The sequence below is a fragment of the Manihot esculenta genome, chromosome 15 (genome assembly GCF_001659605.2).
Source record: "Manihot esculenta cultivar AM560-2 chromosome 15, M.esculenta_v8, whole genome shotgun sequence".
In the NCBI taxonomy this organism is placed as follows: domain Eukaryota; kingdom Viridiplantae; phylum Streptophyta; class Magnoliopsida; order Malpighiales; family Euphorbiaceae; genus Manihot; species Manihot esculenta.
In genome coordinates, this window is record NC_035175.2 from 3,644,340 (window position 1) to 3,665,242 (window position 20,903).

The window sequence follows — 20,903 nt, forward strand, 5'->3', positions numbered from 1 at the left end:
GGAAAGTCAATTGCTTCATTCAACAATCTACCACCCATTCTGGAATGACTTTTTAATGTAATTGTAGAAATCTAGTGCAGTTGACTTTTCAAAATGAAAGATAGTAATCAAATTATTCAATGGACAAGTGGGGATCCAATTATATTTTGAACTATGTCTATGAGTTCCAATACATTACCATTATTATTTTATAAACTCTTAAAAGTTTTTTTTTTATTTATTTAACGAGAAGAATCTTCAAATTGGACGAAGGGAGACCGCCGTGGTTCATCTGATATCATGTGGTGGCCCCCACTAAAGAAAAATTAAAAGGATTGCTTATTAGAATGTGATTAATGAAAGTCATAAAATAAACAGAACCCAGCTAATACAATGCTTAATTTAATATTTGATAGCTGCTTCTGCCTCAGCTACAAAAACGTTACCTGCACATGTACTTTATAATACTAACTCATTCTATGTGCGCAATTATCAAAATATGGAACATAATTAAATTAATTATTTGCACCCATTCCTCAAAAAAATAAAATAAAATAAACAATATTTCTTATTTTAACTGTGTTAATTCAATTTTTTTCTTAATCATATGAAAGTATAAGTATATTTTTTTGTGTGATAGAGGCTTTAATTACTACAATTTTAATAAAACTAAATTTGTTCCTGTGCATTAATAGTTTTTAAAGAGAAAATAACTAGTAAGATTGAAAACTTATATAATCTGGAGATGTGAATATACATTTTCTTTTTTTTTTTTTGAGATGTAGTTTATTAAATAAGTAAAATTTTCTACTAAAAAAATAAAATTTATTAATTTCAAAAAAAGTCTTCCTTTAACAACTACGACTTTCTTTTTTCACACAGTAAAAGAAAATAAAATAAAACGATCATGTAAATAAACAGAAGGTGGAAGTATATATATTCCAAATCAACGCATTCATGACGCACCAATTATTCAAAATAATTGTCAATGGAACATAAAAAACAACCATATATATATATAAAACAGCAATTAATGTGAAAAAGAAAAGTCTTATTTTCCGATCACTGCGCACCAATTTTCTCCAGCCTTTACATTTGGATCGTACGACTAGTCGTCCTTTCTCCTATAAAGCTCTCTTTCCACGCTATTCCTTCATTTATTTCTTCAAGTTCTTTCCAAAGTCTCTACACTGTCTGCACCAAAAAAATTCTGGTCTCCATGGCCTGCTCAGCCAACGAGTTGGCACAGCTCCTCGGCCCCAACTCTACAGCTGCTGCCGACTTCATCTGCTCTCGCTTCACTGCCTCTGATAACAACTTCACCGCTACCAGATATGCCGTTGACACTACCTATCTCCTATTCTCAGCCTATCTCGTCTTCTCCATGCAGCTAGGTTTTGCCATGCTTTGTGCAGGCTCTGTTCGTGCCAAAAATACCATGAATATTATGCTCACCAATGTCCTTGACGCGGCTACTGGTGGCCTTTTTTATTACCTCTTCGGTTTTGCCTTTGCCTTCGGTACCGGTGGCTCAGAGAATGGCTTTATTGGCAAACACCACTTCGGCCTCAAGACCATCCCATCTGAAGATTTGGACTACAGCAACTTTCTTTACCAGTGGGCGTTTGCTATAGCTGCTGCTGGGATTACTAGTGGCTCAATTGCCGAAAGAACACAATTTGTCGCTTACTTAATTTACTCGTCCTTTTTAACTGGCTTTGTTTACCCAGTTGTGTCTCACTGGTTCTGGTCTACTGATGGATGGGCTTCTGCCTTCAGAACTGACAATCTCTTGTTTGGTAGTGGAGTCATCGATTTTGCTGGATCTGGGGTGGTGCATATGGTCGGTGGTATTGCTGGGTTATGGGGCGCTCTCATTGAAGGCCCAAGATTAGGTCGTTTTGACCATTCTGGCAGGGCCATTGCTCTACGTGGTCACAGCGCTTCTCTGGTGGTTCTCGGTACTTTCTTGCTCTGGTTTGGATGGTACGGATTCAATCCGGGGTCATTCAACAAAATCTTGGTGGCTTACACTGATGGGAGCTTCAACGGCCAATGGAGTGCAGTTGGACGAACTGCCGTTACCACCACCTTAGCCGGTTGCACTGCAGCCTTAACCACTCTTTTTGGGAAAAGGATGTTATCTGGTCACTGGAATGTAACAGATGTGTGCAATGGTTTGCTTGGTGGATTCGCTGCCATTACAGCTGGTTGCTCCGTGGTCGATCCATGGGCCGCAATAATCTGCGGGTTCGTAGCTGCTTTGGTATTAATTGGCTGCAACAAGTTGGCTGAGAAGTTTAAGTTTGATGACCCACTTGAGGCTGCTCAGCTTCACGGTGGTTGTGGAACGTGGGGAGTGATTTTCACAGCCTTGTTTGCGAGAGAAAAGTACGTGGGTCAGGTTTACAAGCCAGGTCGACCATACGGGTTATTCATGGGCGGTGGTGGAAAGCTTTTGGCTGCTCATGTCATACAGATTCTGGTGATTACTGGTTGGGTGAGTGCCACTATGGGTCCATTATTTTATATTCTTCACAAGCTTAAGCTTTTAAGAATCTCAGCTGAAGATGAGATGGCGGGTATGGATCTGACCCGGCATGGTGGTTTCGCTTACGTCTACCACGATGAAGATGAGTCTCAAAAGAGTGGAATGAAGCTTAGGAAAATTGAACCCTCGGCCACAACTCCCAATTCATCACATGTTTAGATTTTCATTACTTTTTTTTTTTTTGAGATTTTTATTAAATATTATCTTTTAGATATTGTGTGTGAAAATCAAGGAATTGGTTGGTGGGTGGTGCTTGTTAGGTTAACGAAGACTTGGACTAGAATGGGTTTATTTTGTATCCGTAGTTATACATGTTAACATGAAGAAGATGAAGTGTATGGCTCTGTAATATAAAGCATTGGATATCAAGGTTTGATGAGTGGCTACGTAATCCTAATGGGATTGTATTGTTTTCTATTCATAAGCAAACAAAAAGTCAGCAGCGCAATAATTTCTCATGATATTCAACTTATGGGAGTCATTATAAAATTATAGTGCAAGTATATGAATTTTAGATATATATCAAAATCGATGATTCCAACGTTTCGAGTAAAAAACAATAGTTACAAGAGGTTTGATCCGTCATCATTTAGTCGATTTAGTTTAAAATCGAATTAAATCAAATAAATTAAAAATTAAAATTTTAGTATTTATAAAAATCGAATTGATTTTAAACAAAAAATCAATTTGAATCGAATAGATCTAATTTAATTTGATTTAATCGATTGGACTTTTTAATAAATTTTTTTATTTTTTATATTTTATTTATAATATTTTAAATTTAATTTTAATTATAGTCTAATCTCTTTATATTATTAAAAATAATATATTATTATCACTAATTGGTTGGATTTGATTTTTTTTATTTTTTTTAATTAAAATCAAACTGAATTAAAATATTTTAAAATTAAAAATTAAATTAAATTAAAATAAATAAAAAATAAAAATAAAATTTTAAATTAATTCAATTCGGTTAATTTTTTAATAAAATATTACTGGATACTACTTGATGGTGGATGAGTACATTCCTTTATTCTTTTATGAATTAGGAATCCTTCGTGAATTTAATGCACCATGTGGGTGCTCCTTTGGAAGAGGAGAGTATCTTGTGGTGCAATAAAGTTGGAAGTGGTAATACCTTTGAAAATCTTCCTACATTGCAGGTGGTGGGGCACACATATGATAAGATTTCAAAACAAGTCACATGTCTTCATTTTGATTATAAATGTGTGGTATGAAAAGAAGAAGACAAATTAGGAGTCCATAATGGAGACCTCCTCTAGCCTTGTGATTAGTCAATTCGGGAGCCAGGGTTGGAAGTTGTTGGTGGTCCACAAAAGTTTTGGCTAATTGCCAAGCTTGTTGCAGTTAAATGTAGAATCTTAATTATGTACATTGTTTACTGATCTTGGAAGGTCCAAGTGAATTCCACCAGGATGCTGGATAGAGATTGCATTTCTAACAGCCAGGAAGGTAATGGCATATACATGATCTCTGTTTGACAAACAAATGTGAAAAAGCTGGGTAAGTGGCATAATGTGAAAATATATAGTTGGTGAATGCAATACTTTAATTGTTAATACCTAATGAAAGGAGGTCACTTTGGAGAACTTAAAAATTGAATGGGAAGACTCCTTATTAACAACCCACAACAGAATGAATCCCCAAATGAAGAAGATAGCGTTAGTAAATGATGAGCTTCTACGAAGGTGGTCACTGGTCTACTGGTCAAATATAAGGGCGTACAGCCAAAGCAATGTATGAATTCCTCAGTACCACTTTGCTGACTTTGCAAAATAAATAGTACAGTTTGAAAAGTCATGGCATTCTAAAGTGCCTTTGCAGTTTATACGGCGGCGCATTATGGTCTTGGTGTAGAAAAGGTTACAGTGATCTAGACAAATATTACTATTATATGTTTTTTAATTTCCATGCGATGGCGTTTGAATTAATTTAAGAGATAATTACTAAATGATTTTCAGAATCCAAAAATAATCAAAGTAATTCAATTATCCGTCAAACTAATAATCACTGTGATTAAAAGTGTTGCCAAAAGCATCTATACTGAAAAATGAAATTTCTTGCTTTTCTTACTTTCAAAATAATAATAATAATAATAATAATAATAAGAGAAGAGATTGCATTACACAAAATTGCATTATATACACTTGTTTCTCGAAAAAAATAGTATTCAGATCAGTTGAGGGGCCATAACTTGCGAATGTCTTGACTTTTATGTCAGGTTTAATAACCTGGCAGCTATTTTTATCAAATGAACATTAATTCTATAAGCTAGGAATGTTCGTATTTAATTATAGATCAAATTAGTCCTCATCAGGATTATCTCAGTTTCTGATGAAGATGCTAAACTGACGGGTCTCCGACCTACGTAAACCTGAGAAATCTTTACTATCCTTCAACTACTGAAAACCTGATAATTCTATACTATCTAAACTCCAGAGACAACAAGTTTAACGGCTCAATTCCGTCCACTGTTGGACACATGACTATTTACTGTTGATCAATTATCACGCTACATGCATACAACCAGAAGTACATGCACACAACCAGAAGTAGGAATCTCAGATGATCCTCCTTTCCAACCTCAATTTATTTGGCAACATACGCACTGGCTAATGCCCTCCACAACTGACTAACCTTAAACTCCTTGAATGATCTGCTGTTGAATGGGAACATGTTGTCTGATATATTGCTTTGGCGACATCGACTGCAGATTCCACCAATTTCTAAGCCTAAATTCCCGAGAGCTTGAAAAACTATACTAAGATCTTGTTTAGTTAGAGTTTGATTGGAAATAAGAAAGTTGGGAAAGTAGCACTTCTTAGAAAGCGTAAAAAGTTCTCTTATTAAAATAACTTTTGGAAAGTAAAACATTTTACTTTAGAAGTAACTTACTCAAATTATCCTTAGTAAGTTCTACTTTACTACACGAAATTTATAAATTTATCTTTTAATTTATTAAACTTCAAATTATATCAAAAGCATTATTATCTTTTAAAAATTAAAAATAAATTTACTTCTTGAGAAGTTATTTTATAAACCAAACATATTTTTTTAATACATCCTAAGAAGTAAATTTTCTCAAAGTAGACTTCCTAAGAAATATGCTTCTATAGATCATATTGAACCAAACAATGCCTAAATTTATTTTGAGTTGGACTTGAAGGAATCTAGCTACTTACAAGAAATATAGTGGATGAGCTAGGCCTGTATCCATACTTGCATTATATTGACCTCAGCTACAATAACTTGTATGGTGAGCTATATATGTTAATTAGGCAAAAGTCAATCTGAAGAGCTTGAAAATGACGTATGGACTTCCAGATTGGCAACCTACACACTATTTCCAGAGCCTTGACATAAGCCAGATAAGTTACAGGAGCTTTGCCTCAGGAGTCAGGGCTTCTACAGAGGTTTGAAGTGTTCAATATCTCCCACAACAAGCTCTCCGGGCCCATCCCATTGACTTTCAGTGAGATGTTAAGTTTGAAATTTGTACACATATCCCATAATCAATTGGAAGGACCTCTCTCTAATGATCCACCATCTTAAAAAGCATCAACAGATATGTTGCAAAATAATACAGGCTTGGGCGGCAACACCACAGCTTTGAAGGCCTGCTTCAAAGCAATTAGAAGGAAACAAAGCAATAGGGTTTCTCTTAATGGTTCCCCTTGTGATGTCAATATGGTAGGTCTATCAGGCAAATTTCATGACTATATTGGGTTATTATGGGAAGACGATGCATGATATCCCCACTACAAATCAAGTAGCAAAGAAATTGCCTTATCACCTATTGTTGTGATCCTGCTTTTTGCTTTCTAGTGTGCCTTCATAATATTGCACTGTTCGATGAAAATCACTAAAATTAATCAGTATTGTTATTAAAGGTATTACTGGTTTACTGGATAGAAAATTTAACAGGAAGTGCAAGAAAACATAAAAGCATGTTACTCTACCACCTGTTGCTCAGATACAAAGTTAATATAGATACAAGAGATGGAGGAAACCAATGGAGAGAGATAACGGGGGAAACCATAAAAGGAACCGAACACCGAAGTCAATTTCTATAATTACTTCCGATATTCATCAGCAGTATTAGCACCCTTATGTTCATGCACATTATGAATCCCATATATAAGTTAATGTAAAGAACATAGAAAAATTTTACAGGTAATTAATTAGCTAAAATGCAAATGGACATTAATCCGCCAATAGATGAACACACAACTAACATGAACAAGATCATAGTACATTTCCAGTTCCTACCCCCTTGATATGAGAACACCCCTTTACCACATCCCTCAGAATGCTGCTTTAAGCTAAAAGGCCAACCACCTGATAACAATATTCCCAGAGATCGTTCTTCAGAATCATTAGTGCATTAAACGGAAAATCACCATGAAAGGCCAAAAAATAAAAATTCCAACGGCAGATTATCATGAAGAAGGAAGAATAAAATAACACATCTACGGTATTTTAATTTTTCGCCCCAACGTTCAATCAGCAGTGATATTATTGCACCGCAAACTCAGAAATCCTTAGATAAAGGCTATATAACGTGTATCTAATATGCTTCGCTTTTAACCTAAATTTTCACAGCAACTAAAAAAACTCGCATTTCCATAAAATACCACATAGAGCAACTTATAATGATTGATACCACATGGTAGATACAGCATAATGCATACACACGAATTCAATTAAAGCATGTAATAATCCATGCATACCCTTTCCGGCTGTCCCCTCTTTTGCCCCTCAATAGATAAAAAAGAAGAGATATATAGCAGTAGAGGGTAGGGGATGCGAGAGCATCAATTGATGTCGGAGTCGTCGAAATCGTCCGCGAAATTGTTGAAGAAATCGGCGTCGGCGAGCTTGTTGTCGACGTTGATGGCACCTTCCTTGAAGACCTCCAGTGGGTCAACGTCGTCGACTTCCATCGCCATTGTTGATCCCTGCTCCTCCGTGTCGAATAAATCCACCTGCGTAAGCCTCATGTCTCTTTTCTGCTTCTGAGATTTTAAGCTCCTTAGAAACTACCATTGTCGAGCAATGGTTTATATATAAAGCCGTTTGCGCAATACTAGGTCGTTTAGTAGAAGAATCAACCGAGTTTTCTTTTTTCATATATGTAATAATTTCTGTTATGTTTTACATCTTTATTTTGATGTTAAAAATTAACTTATCTAAGTAATTTCAAATTTTTAGTATAAATTTATTACACATACTAATACTTTTGGAATCCCCCAACTCTTAAAAAAAAAATCTATAAAATTAATCACTTTTAATTAAAATTTCAACAAATTAAAAAAAATAGTGAAATGCGCTACGTCTCTAAATTTTCATTGTTATAATAAATTTAAATATATTTTATTTTTAAAAGGTGATATATAGAGTAAAAAATATTTTAAATATAAATATTTATTTTTCAAAATATTTTTTATGTTATTTAATAATTTTAGTGATGATTTTTTTTGTAAATAGTGGTTATACTTTTAAAAGTGTAAATAAAATAATACATAAATCATACAATTCCGAGGCAAAGTTATTAGTTAATAAAAGCTACCTAGTCTAATATATTTTTAATTTATATTTTTAAATGATGAAAAATAAAAAAAAATATTATTTCAAATAGAGAAATGATCATACCTAAGATTTTCTAACTAAAATATAAGCAGTTAAAGTGGCATGATAACGAACTCATTTAACACAAATATCAGTTTCAGAGTCTAATAAAAATTTACGATCATTCAAAATTAAATCAATTTCAGAAATGTCTAAATGTAGAGACTGAAGAACTTGAACTAATTGTAAACAGTGCATAAGAATGCAGTCATTAAAATATAAAAATTCTGTTGCAAAAAGCAAACAGTGACGGAGAGTTAAAGTTTCAACAATTACTAACGTATCATTACCTTTCGATAAATCAAAAATATCACATTGAAATATTCAGTCTTTCACAACAAAACCATAAATATTAAAATCTTGAGTTTAAAATAAAGCCCTATCAACTTGACAAAACCGACTGAAATTGTCCAAATTTGAAGTTGACGTACGAATTTGAAGAGGATTGGCTTCAGGATCACAAGAAGAGTTGGAGGAATAAAATAAGTTCCTAATGGCAGTGGTATTTCCATGCAAAGCACCAACATATTGAGCAGCTTTCCAATTCAAGATATGATATATGATGTCTTTCCATAAGGTGAACTACTGAATTTTGCACTTGGCTCCATAATAATGAGTTCCTTGCTAACCATAATTTTTATGCACGAACCATTACAAATGTTTTTCCGAATATTATCTTGGGACTTTAAAATTTGCAGTAAAAAATTAAAAAAATTATCATTAAGGTACAAATCTTCCACACCCCCTAACCTCTAAATTTTCTTGGACACAGGACAATACAACAAAATATGATTGACACTTTCATATTCATGAAACCAAAAACATATAATATCTACATTCACACCCCTTTACCTTAAGTTATCCTTTATAGGCAATCTATTTCTACTAGCTCTCCAACAGAAATCTTTCACTTTTGGAGGGGTCGAAACATTTCACAAACTAGTCTACAACTCACTCTCACATTAAAATGATATTCTTAGCAAATTCATATACGCAGAATATCCAGATTTCACCATATACACATTTCTCTTATCAAAGTGTTAAAGTGGTACACGAAAGAATCTTCTTTATTAGTAATATAAAAGCCACTCTTTTATAGTTAATCTGATTATAATTTAAAATTTTAATATTTATTTAGAATTATTCACTTTATAATTTAAATAACTTTTTAAATCATATATAATTTTTTATGATATTTTGACATCCAAACAGTTTTCGAACTCCCATAAGAAAATCAATTTCAAAATCTATTAAAATTCATTAGTGCATAATTTAGATTATATTCAAATAAATTGAATTGACGGAATTCAGATTCATTAGCTCACTTGACGTGATGGTTCATTGAAGAATAAACCTAATTATACCGTGACTCTATCAATACGAGTATAGAAAGAAAATTACACCGTTACTTGACGATAAAAAAAAATAAACATCCGTAATGATTTATATAATACTTATGCCTTTTATTTCATAAATTTTATTTTTTAATTATTTTAAAATTATTGTCTAATTTATTATATACATATAATTAATATATAAATTAATTATTATAATTCTATTTAATTTTATTTTTATAATAATCTCTTATTAATTATTAAAATATTTTTTAATATTTAATAAAATATTATTTTTAAAATGAGTATAATTAAAAAATATTAAAAAATTATATTTTTTATTATATAAAAAAAGTAAAATTAATAAAAATTATAAAATAAAAAGTAATATTTTATTTTATGTATTTTTAAAATTATTAATTAGTCTCAGTACTATATAAAAGTTTATTAGTGATTTTAAAAAATATATTAAATTTTTTATTAAATTTTATAAAATCTATTAATTAATTATTTTTTATTAATTTTAAAATTTAATTATTGTAATATAAAAAAATTAATTATTGTAATATAAAAAATTATTAATTAGTTTTTTAATTTTATAATAATATTTATTAATTTCAAAAGTGTTTTACCCTTTTCCATAATAATTATCAGCTTAGTAACAGAGAAATTAATGGGTAAATTTTTTAAAATTTTTAAAATATTTTAATATATTTTCAGAATATAAATACTATTAATTTTTATATACATCAGTAATTAAATAATAATTTTCCTTTAAAAAATACCGTTCATACAAAAGCGAAGGAAAGAGAAATTTTTTTTGGCGCAGGCATAAATTCTATGTCCCCGTTTCACGGAAGTGCTCCCTGTATAATTGTTGCTCCTCAGAGTTGCCTGATATTGAATTTTATCGGAAACGCTGTCCCTTTCCCCTGTATCAAAATTTCTCGGGAAAATGACGGAAAATTCCGAACTATGAGAATTTTCATGTTGTCAAAATGAGGGGATCATTTTGGGTTGACGAATCTAATTCCCCATCAACCTCCAGCTCGCATCCTCGCATTCATCCTCAGCCTCCCTCTTCCCGCCGTCACAGGTCTTCCCTCTCAAATCTCCCAATTTGAATCAAATCCTTGACGTTATATTAGTTGCCGATCGATTTTTCTCTTGTTCGTTTATTTATTTTTATGTGCGATTCAATTACGATTTGATTTTTGTTATTTGATAACAATTAATTTGCGTGTCTCGAATGTTGCTTTTGATAATTCGATCATTGATTTTGCCAGTGGTAATAATGTGTTTCGACTGCTGGCACGAAGAGAGGTTTGCCCTCGAGCAAAGCATGCCTGTAAAAATTGGTGGGGCGAATCTTTCGATAAGCGTCTGGATTCCTTTGCGCTCAGTGCCGAATCAGGCGTAGATGCCAGGCGCGCTCTTGTTTCATGGTAACCTTGTGGAAACTTTATAGTTGTTTCCTCGTTGTTTTTCTTTGGGAATTTTTCGTTGTCACTTTTAGGTAATCGTTTTAATTGCCATTTTTTTTTTGTTAAATAAGGGTGGAGGCAGAATCTTTGCTGAATTTATCAGCCAAATATTGTCCGCTGTTGCCTCCTCCTAGATCAACCATAGCCGCAGCCTTCAGTTCTGATGGCAAGGTCCTTGCTTCTACGCAGTGAGTTTTTTTTTTTTTCTTCTTCTTCTTCTTTTTTCTCTTTTTCCAGATACCATGAGAATGAATGAGACATTATCCTTTGATTTTCTTTCTCTGCCAAACTGCATTTTGTGTCTGTTTGTGCAGTGGAGATCATACTGTAAAGATTATGGATTGCCGAACTGGGAAATGCTTAAGGGTCTTGAGCGGTCATCGGAGGACGCCCTGGGTAGTAAGTAGCGTTACCTGCATCTTTTTTCCTGTGCTGCATTGTTTTTCAAATCCCAGATTGTTAATATTGTGATCATGCCCATTATATCAGAACACCTACTTTGGTATTGGATCATACAGTTGAAGGCGTGATGCTCACAATTTTTTTATTTTGTTATTGTACTATTATTATTGTTAAATTTGTGTAAGGCCTAACTCACCCCAAAAGCTAGTTCAAGGGGAGGATTGCCTATGCCTCATATAAGGGGCATATTACCTTTTCACGATCGATGTGGGATTCAACACCCCCTCATAGCTAGAATTTTTAGTGGTGCGTGACACATTTATAGGAGGCCCGACATCGGATAGGGGGCTCTGATACTATGTTAAATTTGGGTCAGACCTAACTCACCCCAAAAGCTAGCTCAAGGGGTAGGATTGCCTATGGTTCGTATAAGGGGCATATTACCCTTTCCACAACCGACGTGGGATTCAACAATTACACTAGTCATCATGTTTGATGAATTTAATCGACCATAATGGAATGTACTAGAAGAAAATTCAAATTGTTAGTCGTTGCACGTAAATTTCCATTCTATTACTCTCTGCAACATTCCTTTACAATTTACCTAACATGCTCTAAACATTTGTATGGTGTGTTGCCATTTGGAGCCTTATTCCTGCTCTGAGGTCCTCTGATCTGATATAATAGTCAGGTTTCATATTTATTATCAATTGAAATTGTTCTTGTAGTTGGACATCATACTTACATATGGAACTTTTTGTCCGATAATAAAATTCTCAAATTTTACGAGAAAACACTTCTAAATTAGGTAGACCTAGATCCATGAAGTGTTTTTCCCTTCAGAGATATGATGTATTTTGAATTTGAGGCTCCAGCCTCTAGTAGGTAAGTTATTATGAAAGCTGATGTACGTTATGGCTATGCATTTGATTGCTCCATTATCTCAAGTGTACAAACAAGTAGAGATTCAAATAAAGAATTCCTGTATTATGCAAAATTGAATTCACATGTTTGCAAGTCTGTTATTGCTCCCAAGCCTTATGATTTATAGTACTACATTCTCCTTGGCTCAATAAGTGTGCATTGGTCCATGCGTGGTCCTTATTAAACACAACTTTTGTCTATGGCCTGTTGCAATACGTAAATTGAATAGTTTCCAAGTTCCAGTCAATTTTCTGTTATTGACAGTCTTACCTTTTGCACATATATACACCTGTTTTGGGCATCCCTTTTATTTGAGGTGTTTGTTTCTATCTTATGTCCAGCTGACCTTTTGCAGGTTAGGTTTCATCCTACTTGTCCAGAAATACTAGCAAGTGGAAGTTTGGATCATGAAGTTCGTCTGTGGAATGCAAATGCTGCAGAGTGTATAGGATCTCGTGACTTCTGTAACCACTAAACTAGATTTCTTGTCTCTTAAACAATGTCGTTAAGGTTCTATGGTCAATGTAATTGCTGGGGTTTATTTTTTCACCCTGCAGACCGTCCGATTGCATCTATTGCTTTTCATGCTCATGGGGAGCTTCTTGCCGTAGCTTCTGGTCACAAGGTGGGGATCATTTTCCATTTTGAACTTTTTTTTTGTCTTTTTATTCACTTTCATTCTGACCTCTTGGAAATTTTTTTGTGTTAGCTATACATATGGCAATATAACAATAAAGGGGAGACATCCTCTCCAGCTATTGTGCTGAAGACACGTCGTTCACTTCGTGCTGTGCATTTTCACCCACATGGTGCTCCATTTCTCTTAACAGCAGAGGTAAATCTCTCTCTCTCTCTCTCTCTTTGTGATCAAATTGTGATTTGTGATTGGTTCCATTGTATGTGTAAAGTTTTGCTAATTTTGAGTTACAACTTAGTTTACAATGTTGTACATCTATTATTTCACTGTTTTGTAGGTAAATGACCTCGATTCATCTGATTCCTCAATGACACTTGCAACTTCTCCAGGGTACCTGTGCTATCCTCCTCCCACTGTATATTTGGCAGATGCTCATCCTGAACGACGCCTTGGGTTTGGGGATGAACTGCCTTTAATGTCCTTGCCCTTTCTTATGCGGCCTTCATTTGCTAGGGATGTTGGTAGAATACCTCTGCAGCAAACTGATGGAGATGTTGGTTCTAGTCGTGTGCAACAAAGATTTGATCCTTCCACTTCTGTGCGCCTTCTGACATATTCAACTCCATCAGGGCAGTATGAACTTCTGCTATCTCCCATTGAACCTAATAGCTCATCTCCTGTGCCAGAAGAAGGCCAGACTGATTCTTTCATGGGTGAAATTGATAATGAAGCTCCTCAATTTGCAATGGATACTGCTGAGACAGCAGAAGTGCACACTGTAGAGAGAAATACTTCCACCTTACCTTTTGGTGATCAACTGTACTGGGAAATTCCTTTTTTGCATGGGTGGTTAGTTGGCCAGAGCCAAACAGCGCACCATGCAATGGGCTCACTTAATGGTTTGACTCATGAAAATTTAAGAACATTTGGTGAAACAGAAAATCATGCTTCATCCCCTGTAATGCCAATTAGTATTGGCCAATCTAGAGGCAATGGGAGATCTGGTCTGCATTATCGATCTTCGCGATCCCAAACATCTGCAACTGGGTCTGGTGGAAGCTCTGCTTTTGACAGCATGGGACGTAATGAAAATGATGCTCTGCCCGTTGCTAGCAGAGTCCAATCTGAACTTGCTACCTCCCTGGCTGCAGCTGCTGCCGCAGAGTTACCTTGCACTGTCAAGTTAAGAATTTGGCCTTATGATGTAAAAGATCCCTTTGTCCCTCTTGATGCTGAGCAATGTCGCCTAACTATATCACATGCTGTACTTTGCAGGTGTAGCCCTTCTGTTCTGTTAAATTCTTATTTGCAATTTGAGTCCTTGCTGTTGCCTTATCTTTTTATGATTCATGATTTAGTATCTAAACTTAATTTCATATGAACATTTCAAGATTAAAATCATTGCCTTCCATGAGTATTTGTGAGCTTTTCTCATTACATGTTGGAATATGTTTGCAGTGAAATGGGCGCTCATTTTTCACCTTGTGGGAGATTTTTAGCTGCTTGTGTTGCATGTGTGCTCCCTCATGTGGAAGCTGATCCTGGCTTACAAGGCCAGGTGCTTAATGAAAATGCAGGGGCTGCAACATCCCCAACACGGCATCCAATTTCAGCCCACCAAGTTATGTATGAGCTTCGGATATATTCCCTTGAGGAGGCAACGTAATACTTAAAACATCTTGCAGAATCTGATCTTTGCTGGTATATTTTTCTTTGTTTTATTCTTATGAAATATTATCTGTAAATATAGGTTTGGCTTGGTGCTTGCATCCCGGGCTATAAGAGCTGCTCACTGTTTAACTTCGATTCAGGTCAGTTACTTTTTGAAGATCAGCCTTTCATTGAGATTAGGGGACTAAACATGAAGTGTATCATGCTCTCTCATCTGCATGTGCCTATCTTTCTTTCTTTTCTTTTTCTGTTTTATCTTCAATTTTTAGATTTTTAAGGAATTATGTAATAACTTGTAGCTGTATAGTTTTTCTGCCATGGGATATCCAATGGAATAGTTGTGCAGAACTGCAAATGCAATTAAAATGTAAATGTTAATTGAATTTCACCAACAATATTGTGTAATTGCCGTGATACTCCTTCACTAGATGCTGTGTGTTTCTTATAAAAGATTTGTTTTTATCATATTCTGTTTCACTTGGTTTCTTATTCTTTGTTTGTTGGGCTTGGTAAGAGTATGTACTGGAGGTTGGGCTCTTGTATTTTCTAAAATTTTCATAGGTTTTCCACAAATCTGAAAATGCTAATTCATGTTAACTAATGTCAGTATATACTTATCTGACATGGATGCTTTTGGGTAAATTGAAGAGTGGAAGTAACTTGTCTTGCACAATAATTGTGATTGTCCTGCTCCTACTATTAGTTAATTTATAATCTTCATTAGCATTGTTCCAACAGTTTTGATAAGAATACTACTTTATGTTACTGTACCAGCAATGAACAAATGAATAAGTGTCTTGCCAAAAATGGGGAGGTGGGGAGACAGAAGTCAGGGAACCACAAAAAGAAAAAACAAAGATGTACTTTTGGAAGGTTTCCAAAATTTTCCACCTTGGTTAAAACTTAAAAGGCCTTACATCTTGAGCGGTCTTTCTATCAGATTCCAGGGTCTTACATGCCCTCATTTCCACTCCTTTTCTGGTGGTTAGAAAACATAAAAAACATATTTATTATCCCAGTCTGGAGTCAATAGTCATTATGAAATGGTCAATTAATTCCACCTCAGCTTGATTTGTATGGATGTTGGAAATTTGGATGGGAACCGGTTTTATGGTATTATGGATCCAGAGATCTAATTCAGCTCTCCTGCATAAACCGTATATTTATTGAATGTGATGGAGCCAACAAAGTAATTTATTGTTTAAATTGCATAAGTTAATTTGGACTTGCTTTTAGATGAAGTGGTAACAGGTTCATGTATGTTTGAGAGAGGCATAACATCAAATTGTTATCTAACTTATGGTACTTTGTTTGCTTTTATAAAATTAAAAATGTTTTTTTTGTTTGTAGTTCTCTCCCACATCAGAGCACTTACTGCTAGCCTATGGCCGTCGTCACAGTTCGCTCCTTAAAAGTGTTGTCATTGACAGGGAGACGACAGTACCGATTTACACTATTCTTGAGGTATAAATTTGTTCTTATCATTGTTATGTCATATCTACTCTGGCTACTTTGTGAATGCTGCTTTACCAGAGAAAAGTCCATCATTAATATTTTTGTCATTTGTATTGTTAAATGCACAATAAGATGCAGAATATGTTATAAGAGGTAGACTAGCATCACAGACTTTGACAGTGTAAAGGAAGTCTTTCAGTCTTCAGCATATTTTGTAAAAGTTTATCATTGATAGTGCAGATCTTACATAGTAAAAGGTAACCAAAGTGAGAGGAGTGAAAAATGATTGTTGTTGCAAAATTTGCAGCATGCTTCTTGTATGCTTAACCCCACAACAACAGTTATGCATCAACATACAGTGTGTACAAACACGGCAAAAGTAAACTAGGATGTTGAGTGTTGGGAAGACAGAGCAGCACAGTTAAAAACAGTACCAGAAACAATAGCATGCTTGTGAATTTGGTGATGGCACCTAAATGTTAGAGGCCTAGGTGATTCAGCCCTGGAGGACTTCTGAAATATAACCTTGCTTTTTGGTGGGATGGGATATAAAGGCAAGGGTAGCTCAGTTGAGCCAGATGCTTGTATATGTTTGGAAAGCCCATCTCATGGATATGGTGCGATTTGGGATGAGATTCTTTATGTAGCCATTAATTTTTCCAATAATCAGTGGCATTATGTACTAGAAATACTCTTGTTTTGTGATATTATTGTGGAAGCATTTAGAAAGGATGATGACCAAGTTCATGGGAAGCATTGACAAAGTGGATAGATTTGAGATTTATATTTTTCTCTCATCAATATATTTGAAGTGAATTCACCCTTATCTTCTTTGTTTGATAGTATTTTTACTTTTTTTTTAATGGAAAACATTGGTTATAAAATTTTACTTTAAATGTCCATTCTGTTTTTGTTTACTATTTTTCAACTTTTAATATCTTTGTTTCAGGTGTACCGAGTTTCTGATATGAAACTTGTTAGAGTTCTTCCTAGTGCAGAAGATGAGGTCAATGTTGCATGCTTTCATCCCTCAGTTGGAGGTGGGCTTGTGTATGGGACTAAGGTATGCAATTTGCAAAGGAATTCTGCTTTCTAAGCTCCTGGAGTTACTATCTTGAACGGTAAATGTTGGTTATTGCATATGCAGGAAGGGAAGCTTAGGATTTTCCAATATGATAATTCTCATGGTACAAATTATACATCCTCTTTTCTTGACGAGCGCATGCTTGAGGAAGCAGTAGCAAACGTATGGTTACTTGTCACTTCTCATAATAGTTGAATGTAGTTTTATGAAAAAGAAAAAATAATGATGAATGAAATTGCTATTATTGTAACAAAGTAATTTTTTTTTTAAAATTCAGTAGAGGCTTAAAGGGCTTTAGGCTACAGAGTCCTCCCCCCTTGCGTCATCTCCATATCTGCGATATTTGTATATTTCCCTATTTTTTTATTTAAATCGCTTATGTTACTCTTGTTTTATTGTAGGTCCCAACATATGCTTTAGAATGCTAATAACTAGTGCTCAGGACTGAGGAGTCAGGAGCCATGTGAGTTATAACACTTGAATGTTATGTTTCTGTCTGAGAGAAGAATCTTGCAAGATTTTCCCCATCCCTTTTCATATTTCCTTCATTAGTTCTAGTTATGTCCACAAAAATATTAAGTAGATTCTGGAAACTGTTCCTCATTATTATTTACTGGTGCTATATAATATAGGTGCATTATATGAGAGGCTCTCGATCTATTTTACTTCCTCCAACTAGTTTCTTAGGTTGGGAAAACTTTACATACGTCCAAGAAGATTTAATTTCTTGATTTTGGTAAATATAGTCCACGATGACTGATTTGATTTTTAGAGATAGCTGATGGTTTACTCTATCAAATGATACAGATGGTTTCTTTAAACACCGCATTCAGAGGCGTGGATGAGTTGTTTCCAGCAACCTAGATTTCTTGAGCAGTCATTCGCTTGATCAATACACAAAATTATTAGTGTATGAGGATTTTTAATTATTATTCATCATATACCATGTTAAGTTGTACTTTTGTGGTTAAAGTTGTATCACCACGAGAGAATTGTTTGTCAAGAAATTACTCTTTTATATTAGTGTTTTTTTTTCCTTATATTTGCGTGGTTCGAACATATTGTTATTGCTGATGCTTTCACGCTTCCAGGTGAAGTTCATTCAAAAGCATAATTTTTTTTCTTCTATATATATATATATATATATATATATATATATATATATATATATATATATATATATATATTAATTAAATTAATCTATTAAATATCTGAATTAAAATTGTAATCTATTTAACACCTAAATTTATAAAAATTATAACTACTAAACATAAATATATAGAAACTTGACTTTTTTTTTTAAATTACCTTCTATACCAAAAAAAGGTTTTTTTTAGAGTTTTTAACTTTGAAATAAAAATAATTAGTGTTTTTATTTTAATCGTAACTACCATTAACTTGAGGGATTTGTAAATAGTTGCAATTCAATCTTAACTATAAAACTTGCCAATTAGATTCTGTATTTTGCTATTATTATTGATTGTATCGTTAAGAAAATTATTAATGTCTTATTCGACGGGACACTTATTTTGGAAAAAAGAAATCCACGAGACACCACGTGATGATAACTGGGGTGTTCCCATTCCCGTGGATGAACCGGACTAGACTCGAGTTTACACGCCGAAGGCTTGATTTCATTTATTCTTTTAGTCTCGTGAGATAATAAATCATGTGACGTATGGGATCATATCATATGGCACCAAATGGAAATAAATGGTCATGTGACAGAATTAAATGGTCACCTGATGATAGGAAATGAAACAGTACAGTTGTATGTATGACCAGCGTGACTGTGACAGGAGGGTACAAACGCAGGATGGCGGTTCCGCATCACTAGATGATAAAAGAGAGAAAGGAATAAAGGAAGTAAGGGAGAGACACATAAGACCAAACTTATCAAAATACATATTGAGCCTACCTCTTACTGGATCTCAGAACATCAATTGGCGTTGTCTGTGGGAACGAAAAAGAACTTTTTTTATCACCGGAGTTCTCATCCTTATTTCACCCACTAAGATCCACATGACCAATCATGGCAAAACCCATACCGGAAACACCTCAAACGACTTGAATTCGACTCAGGAAGAACCACAGTTCTCATTTTCTAGCCCGACCGCTCTAATAAGCCAGCCACCCACATTATTTAATCCCTTGCAGAGCTCAACGGGGGCTATGCCCCGAACTATCTTACCTGACTAAAAGGTGCAAAATATACTTCTCCAGCTATAGAACAACGCTCATTGGCTAGGCCAGATGCTGCAACAGAAGGGGCTCACCATTGAGCGTACCATCCACCGCTGAAGGGTTCATCGTCAATGAACCTTAGCCCACACTAAACTATCAAGCCCCTCAACAGAACAGTAGGAGAACAAATGACGAGGATGGAGAGGCCAGTCGGAGAAACGAGCCAATAGCTAGAACAAGTGGCAGGGTAGTGAGAGAGCTCATCGAGAATGATGGGGTTGAGAGTTATTCCTCCGAACCAGCAAAAAGATCAGAGAGTGAAGAGCTAGAAAGAAACTACCATCTAGAGAAATGGCCCAGGAAGGAGGATGTAGACATGGATCAGAAGTTAGAAAGGTTGAAAGAACAACTAGTGACGGAGTTGGGAGCACGAGACAGCAGCAGTCCCCTGTTACAAACCTTATCACCATTTGTGAGATGGGTTCAAAAAGAGATTATTCCCAAAAAGTTCATAATGCCAACAATGGCGGCTTACAACGGGACGAAAAACCCCAGGGAGTACGTCTTGAACTACAAGACATTCATGGAACTGCAAAATCACTCAGATGCCTTGATGTGCAAGGTTTTTTCTACTACCTTAATAGGACTAGCCAGACCGTACTTTAATAGCTTAAAGGCAGGAAGTATTAAGAGCTTTGTTGACTTAGCCAATGTGTTCATCAGTAGGTTCATTGTCGGAGTCCCTGCGAAGAGAAAGACAAGCTACTTGAAAGCCGTTCGGTAGAGGAGGAACGAATCCTTAAGGGAGTATGTGACCAGGTTCAACTCTAAAGCTTTGCAGATACCTGAGCTTTATGAAGGAAGAGCCATAGAAGCTATGTATAAGGGCACTACCTCTTCGGAGTTCTTCGGTCATTGTACAGGAAGCCTCCTACCACCCTAGCAGAGCTGATGAAAAGAGTAGAGAAGTATATAAGGCAGGATGATGCCTTAACTATAAGCAGGTTTGCTAAAGATGATAGAGACCGAGGAAGGGCCGAGGAGAACAAGAGATAAGATAAGCCGGAGAGGAGGCAAGATTGGGGACCGGAGGCATTGGACAAACACCGGTGGGAGAGAAAGGAGCAAAGACCCTATCAACCTTGGCTCCTCACTGAAATCACTCCCTTGAACGTGTCCATAGCCGAAGTGCTCGTGGCAGTCCATGACAAAGACTTCACACAATGGCCCAAGCCCATGAAAGTAGAAGCAAATAGAAGAGACTCAGACAAATATTGCCAATACCACAGGACTCATGGTCATGACACAAACGATTGTTACCAACTGATATCAAAAGAGACCACCTCAGAAATTTCATGAAGAAGTTAGAGGGCTAGAGGTAGCAATGGAATACGGCCGGGGAGAGATTCAAGAGGTAGATTGGGGCACCAGTGAATGATGGCTCCAGTGGGACCATCAATATGATTCTAAGAGGAACTGGGGGTCGCATGAGTAGGAGGGGAAAGAAGAGAAGCAGAAACGAAGACGAAAGTAGTGCAGAAGTGATGTA

General features: G+C 35.2%; 3 protein-coding genes across 6 annotated transcripts; 2 read left to right on the top strand and 1 right to left on the bottom strand.

The window, feature by feature from the left end:
• The first annotated feature begins 1,040 nt into the window (after positions 1-1,040).
• Positions 1,041-2,951, top strand: LOC110602168 (ammonium transporter 1 member 1). Its single transcript, XM_021739616.2, has one exon. It carries the CDS (start codon positions 1,199-1,201, stop codon positions 2,687-2,689), a length of 1,491 nt encoding a protein of 496 aa, XP_021595308.1. The 5' UTR covers positions 1,041-1,198; the 3' UTR covers positions 2,690-2,951.
• A 2,723-nt stretch (positions 2,952-5,674) lies between these two features.
• On the bottom strand, positions 5,675-7,567 carry LOC122722001 (small acidic protein 1-like). The gene is made up of 2 exons (XM_043951529.1): positions 7,282-7,567; positions 5,675-6,889 (listed from the first exon to the last, which is right to left on the bottom strand). The coding sequence occupies exon 1, from the start codon at positions 7,549-7,551 to the stop codon at positions 7,366-7,368; it is 186 nt and encodes a 61-aa protein (XP_043807464.1). The 5' UTR covers positions 7,552-7,567; the 3' UTR covers positions 5,675-6,889; positions 7,282-7,365.
• A 2,758-nt stretch (positions 7,568-10,325) lies between these two features.
• Positions 10,326-18,209, top strand: LOC110601972. Of its 4 annotated transcripts, XR_002485918.2 has the most exons (16): positions 10,327-10,609; positions 10,800-10,958; positions 11,069-11,185; positions 11,312-11,396; positions 12,679-12,787; positions 12,881-12,948; positions 13,033-13,158; positions 13,298-14,235; positions 14,419-14,622; positions 14,711-14,771; positions 15,982-16,095; positions 17,036-17,149; positions 17,234-17,332; positions 17,572-17,633; positions 17,803-17,857; positions 17,978-18,209. XR_002485918.2 is itself a non-coding variant. In XM_043951320.1 (15 exons), the coding sequence occupies exons 1-15, from the start codon at positions 10,512-10,514 to the stop codon at positions 18,032-18,034; spliced, it is 2,226 nt and encodes a 741-aa protein (XP_043807255.1). In that variant the 5' UTR covers positions 10,326-10,511; the 3' UTR covers positions 18,035-18,209. The 4 variants fall into 4 exon arrangements, 3 of the variants coding, with proteins under 3 accessions (XP_043807255.1, XP_021595085.1, XP_043807254.1); XM_043951320.1 differs by lacking the exons at positions 17,572-17,633; positions 17,803-17,857 and having other exon boundaries at positions 10,326-10,609; positions 13,298-13,350; positions 13,474-14,235; XM_021739393.2 differs by lacking the exon at positions 17,803-17,857.
• The last annotated feature ends 2,694 nt before the right edge of the window (positions 18,210-20,903 follow it).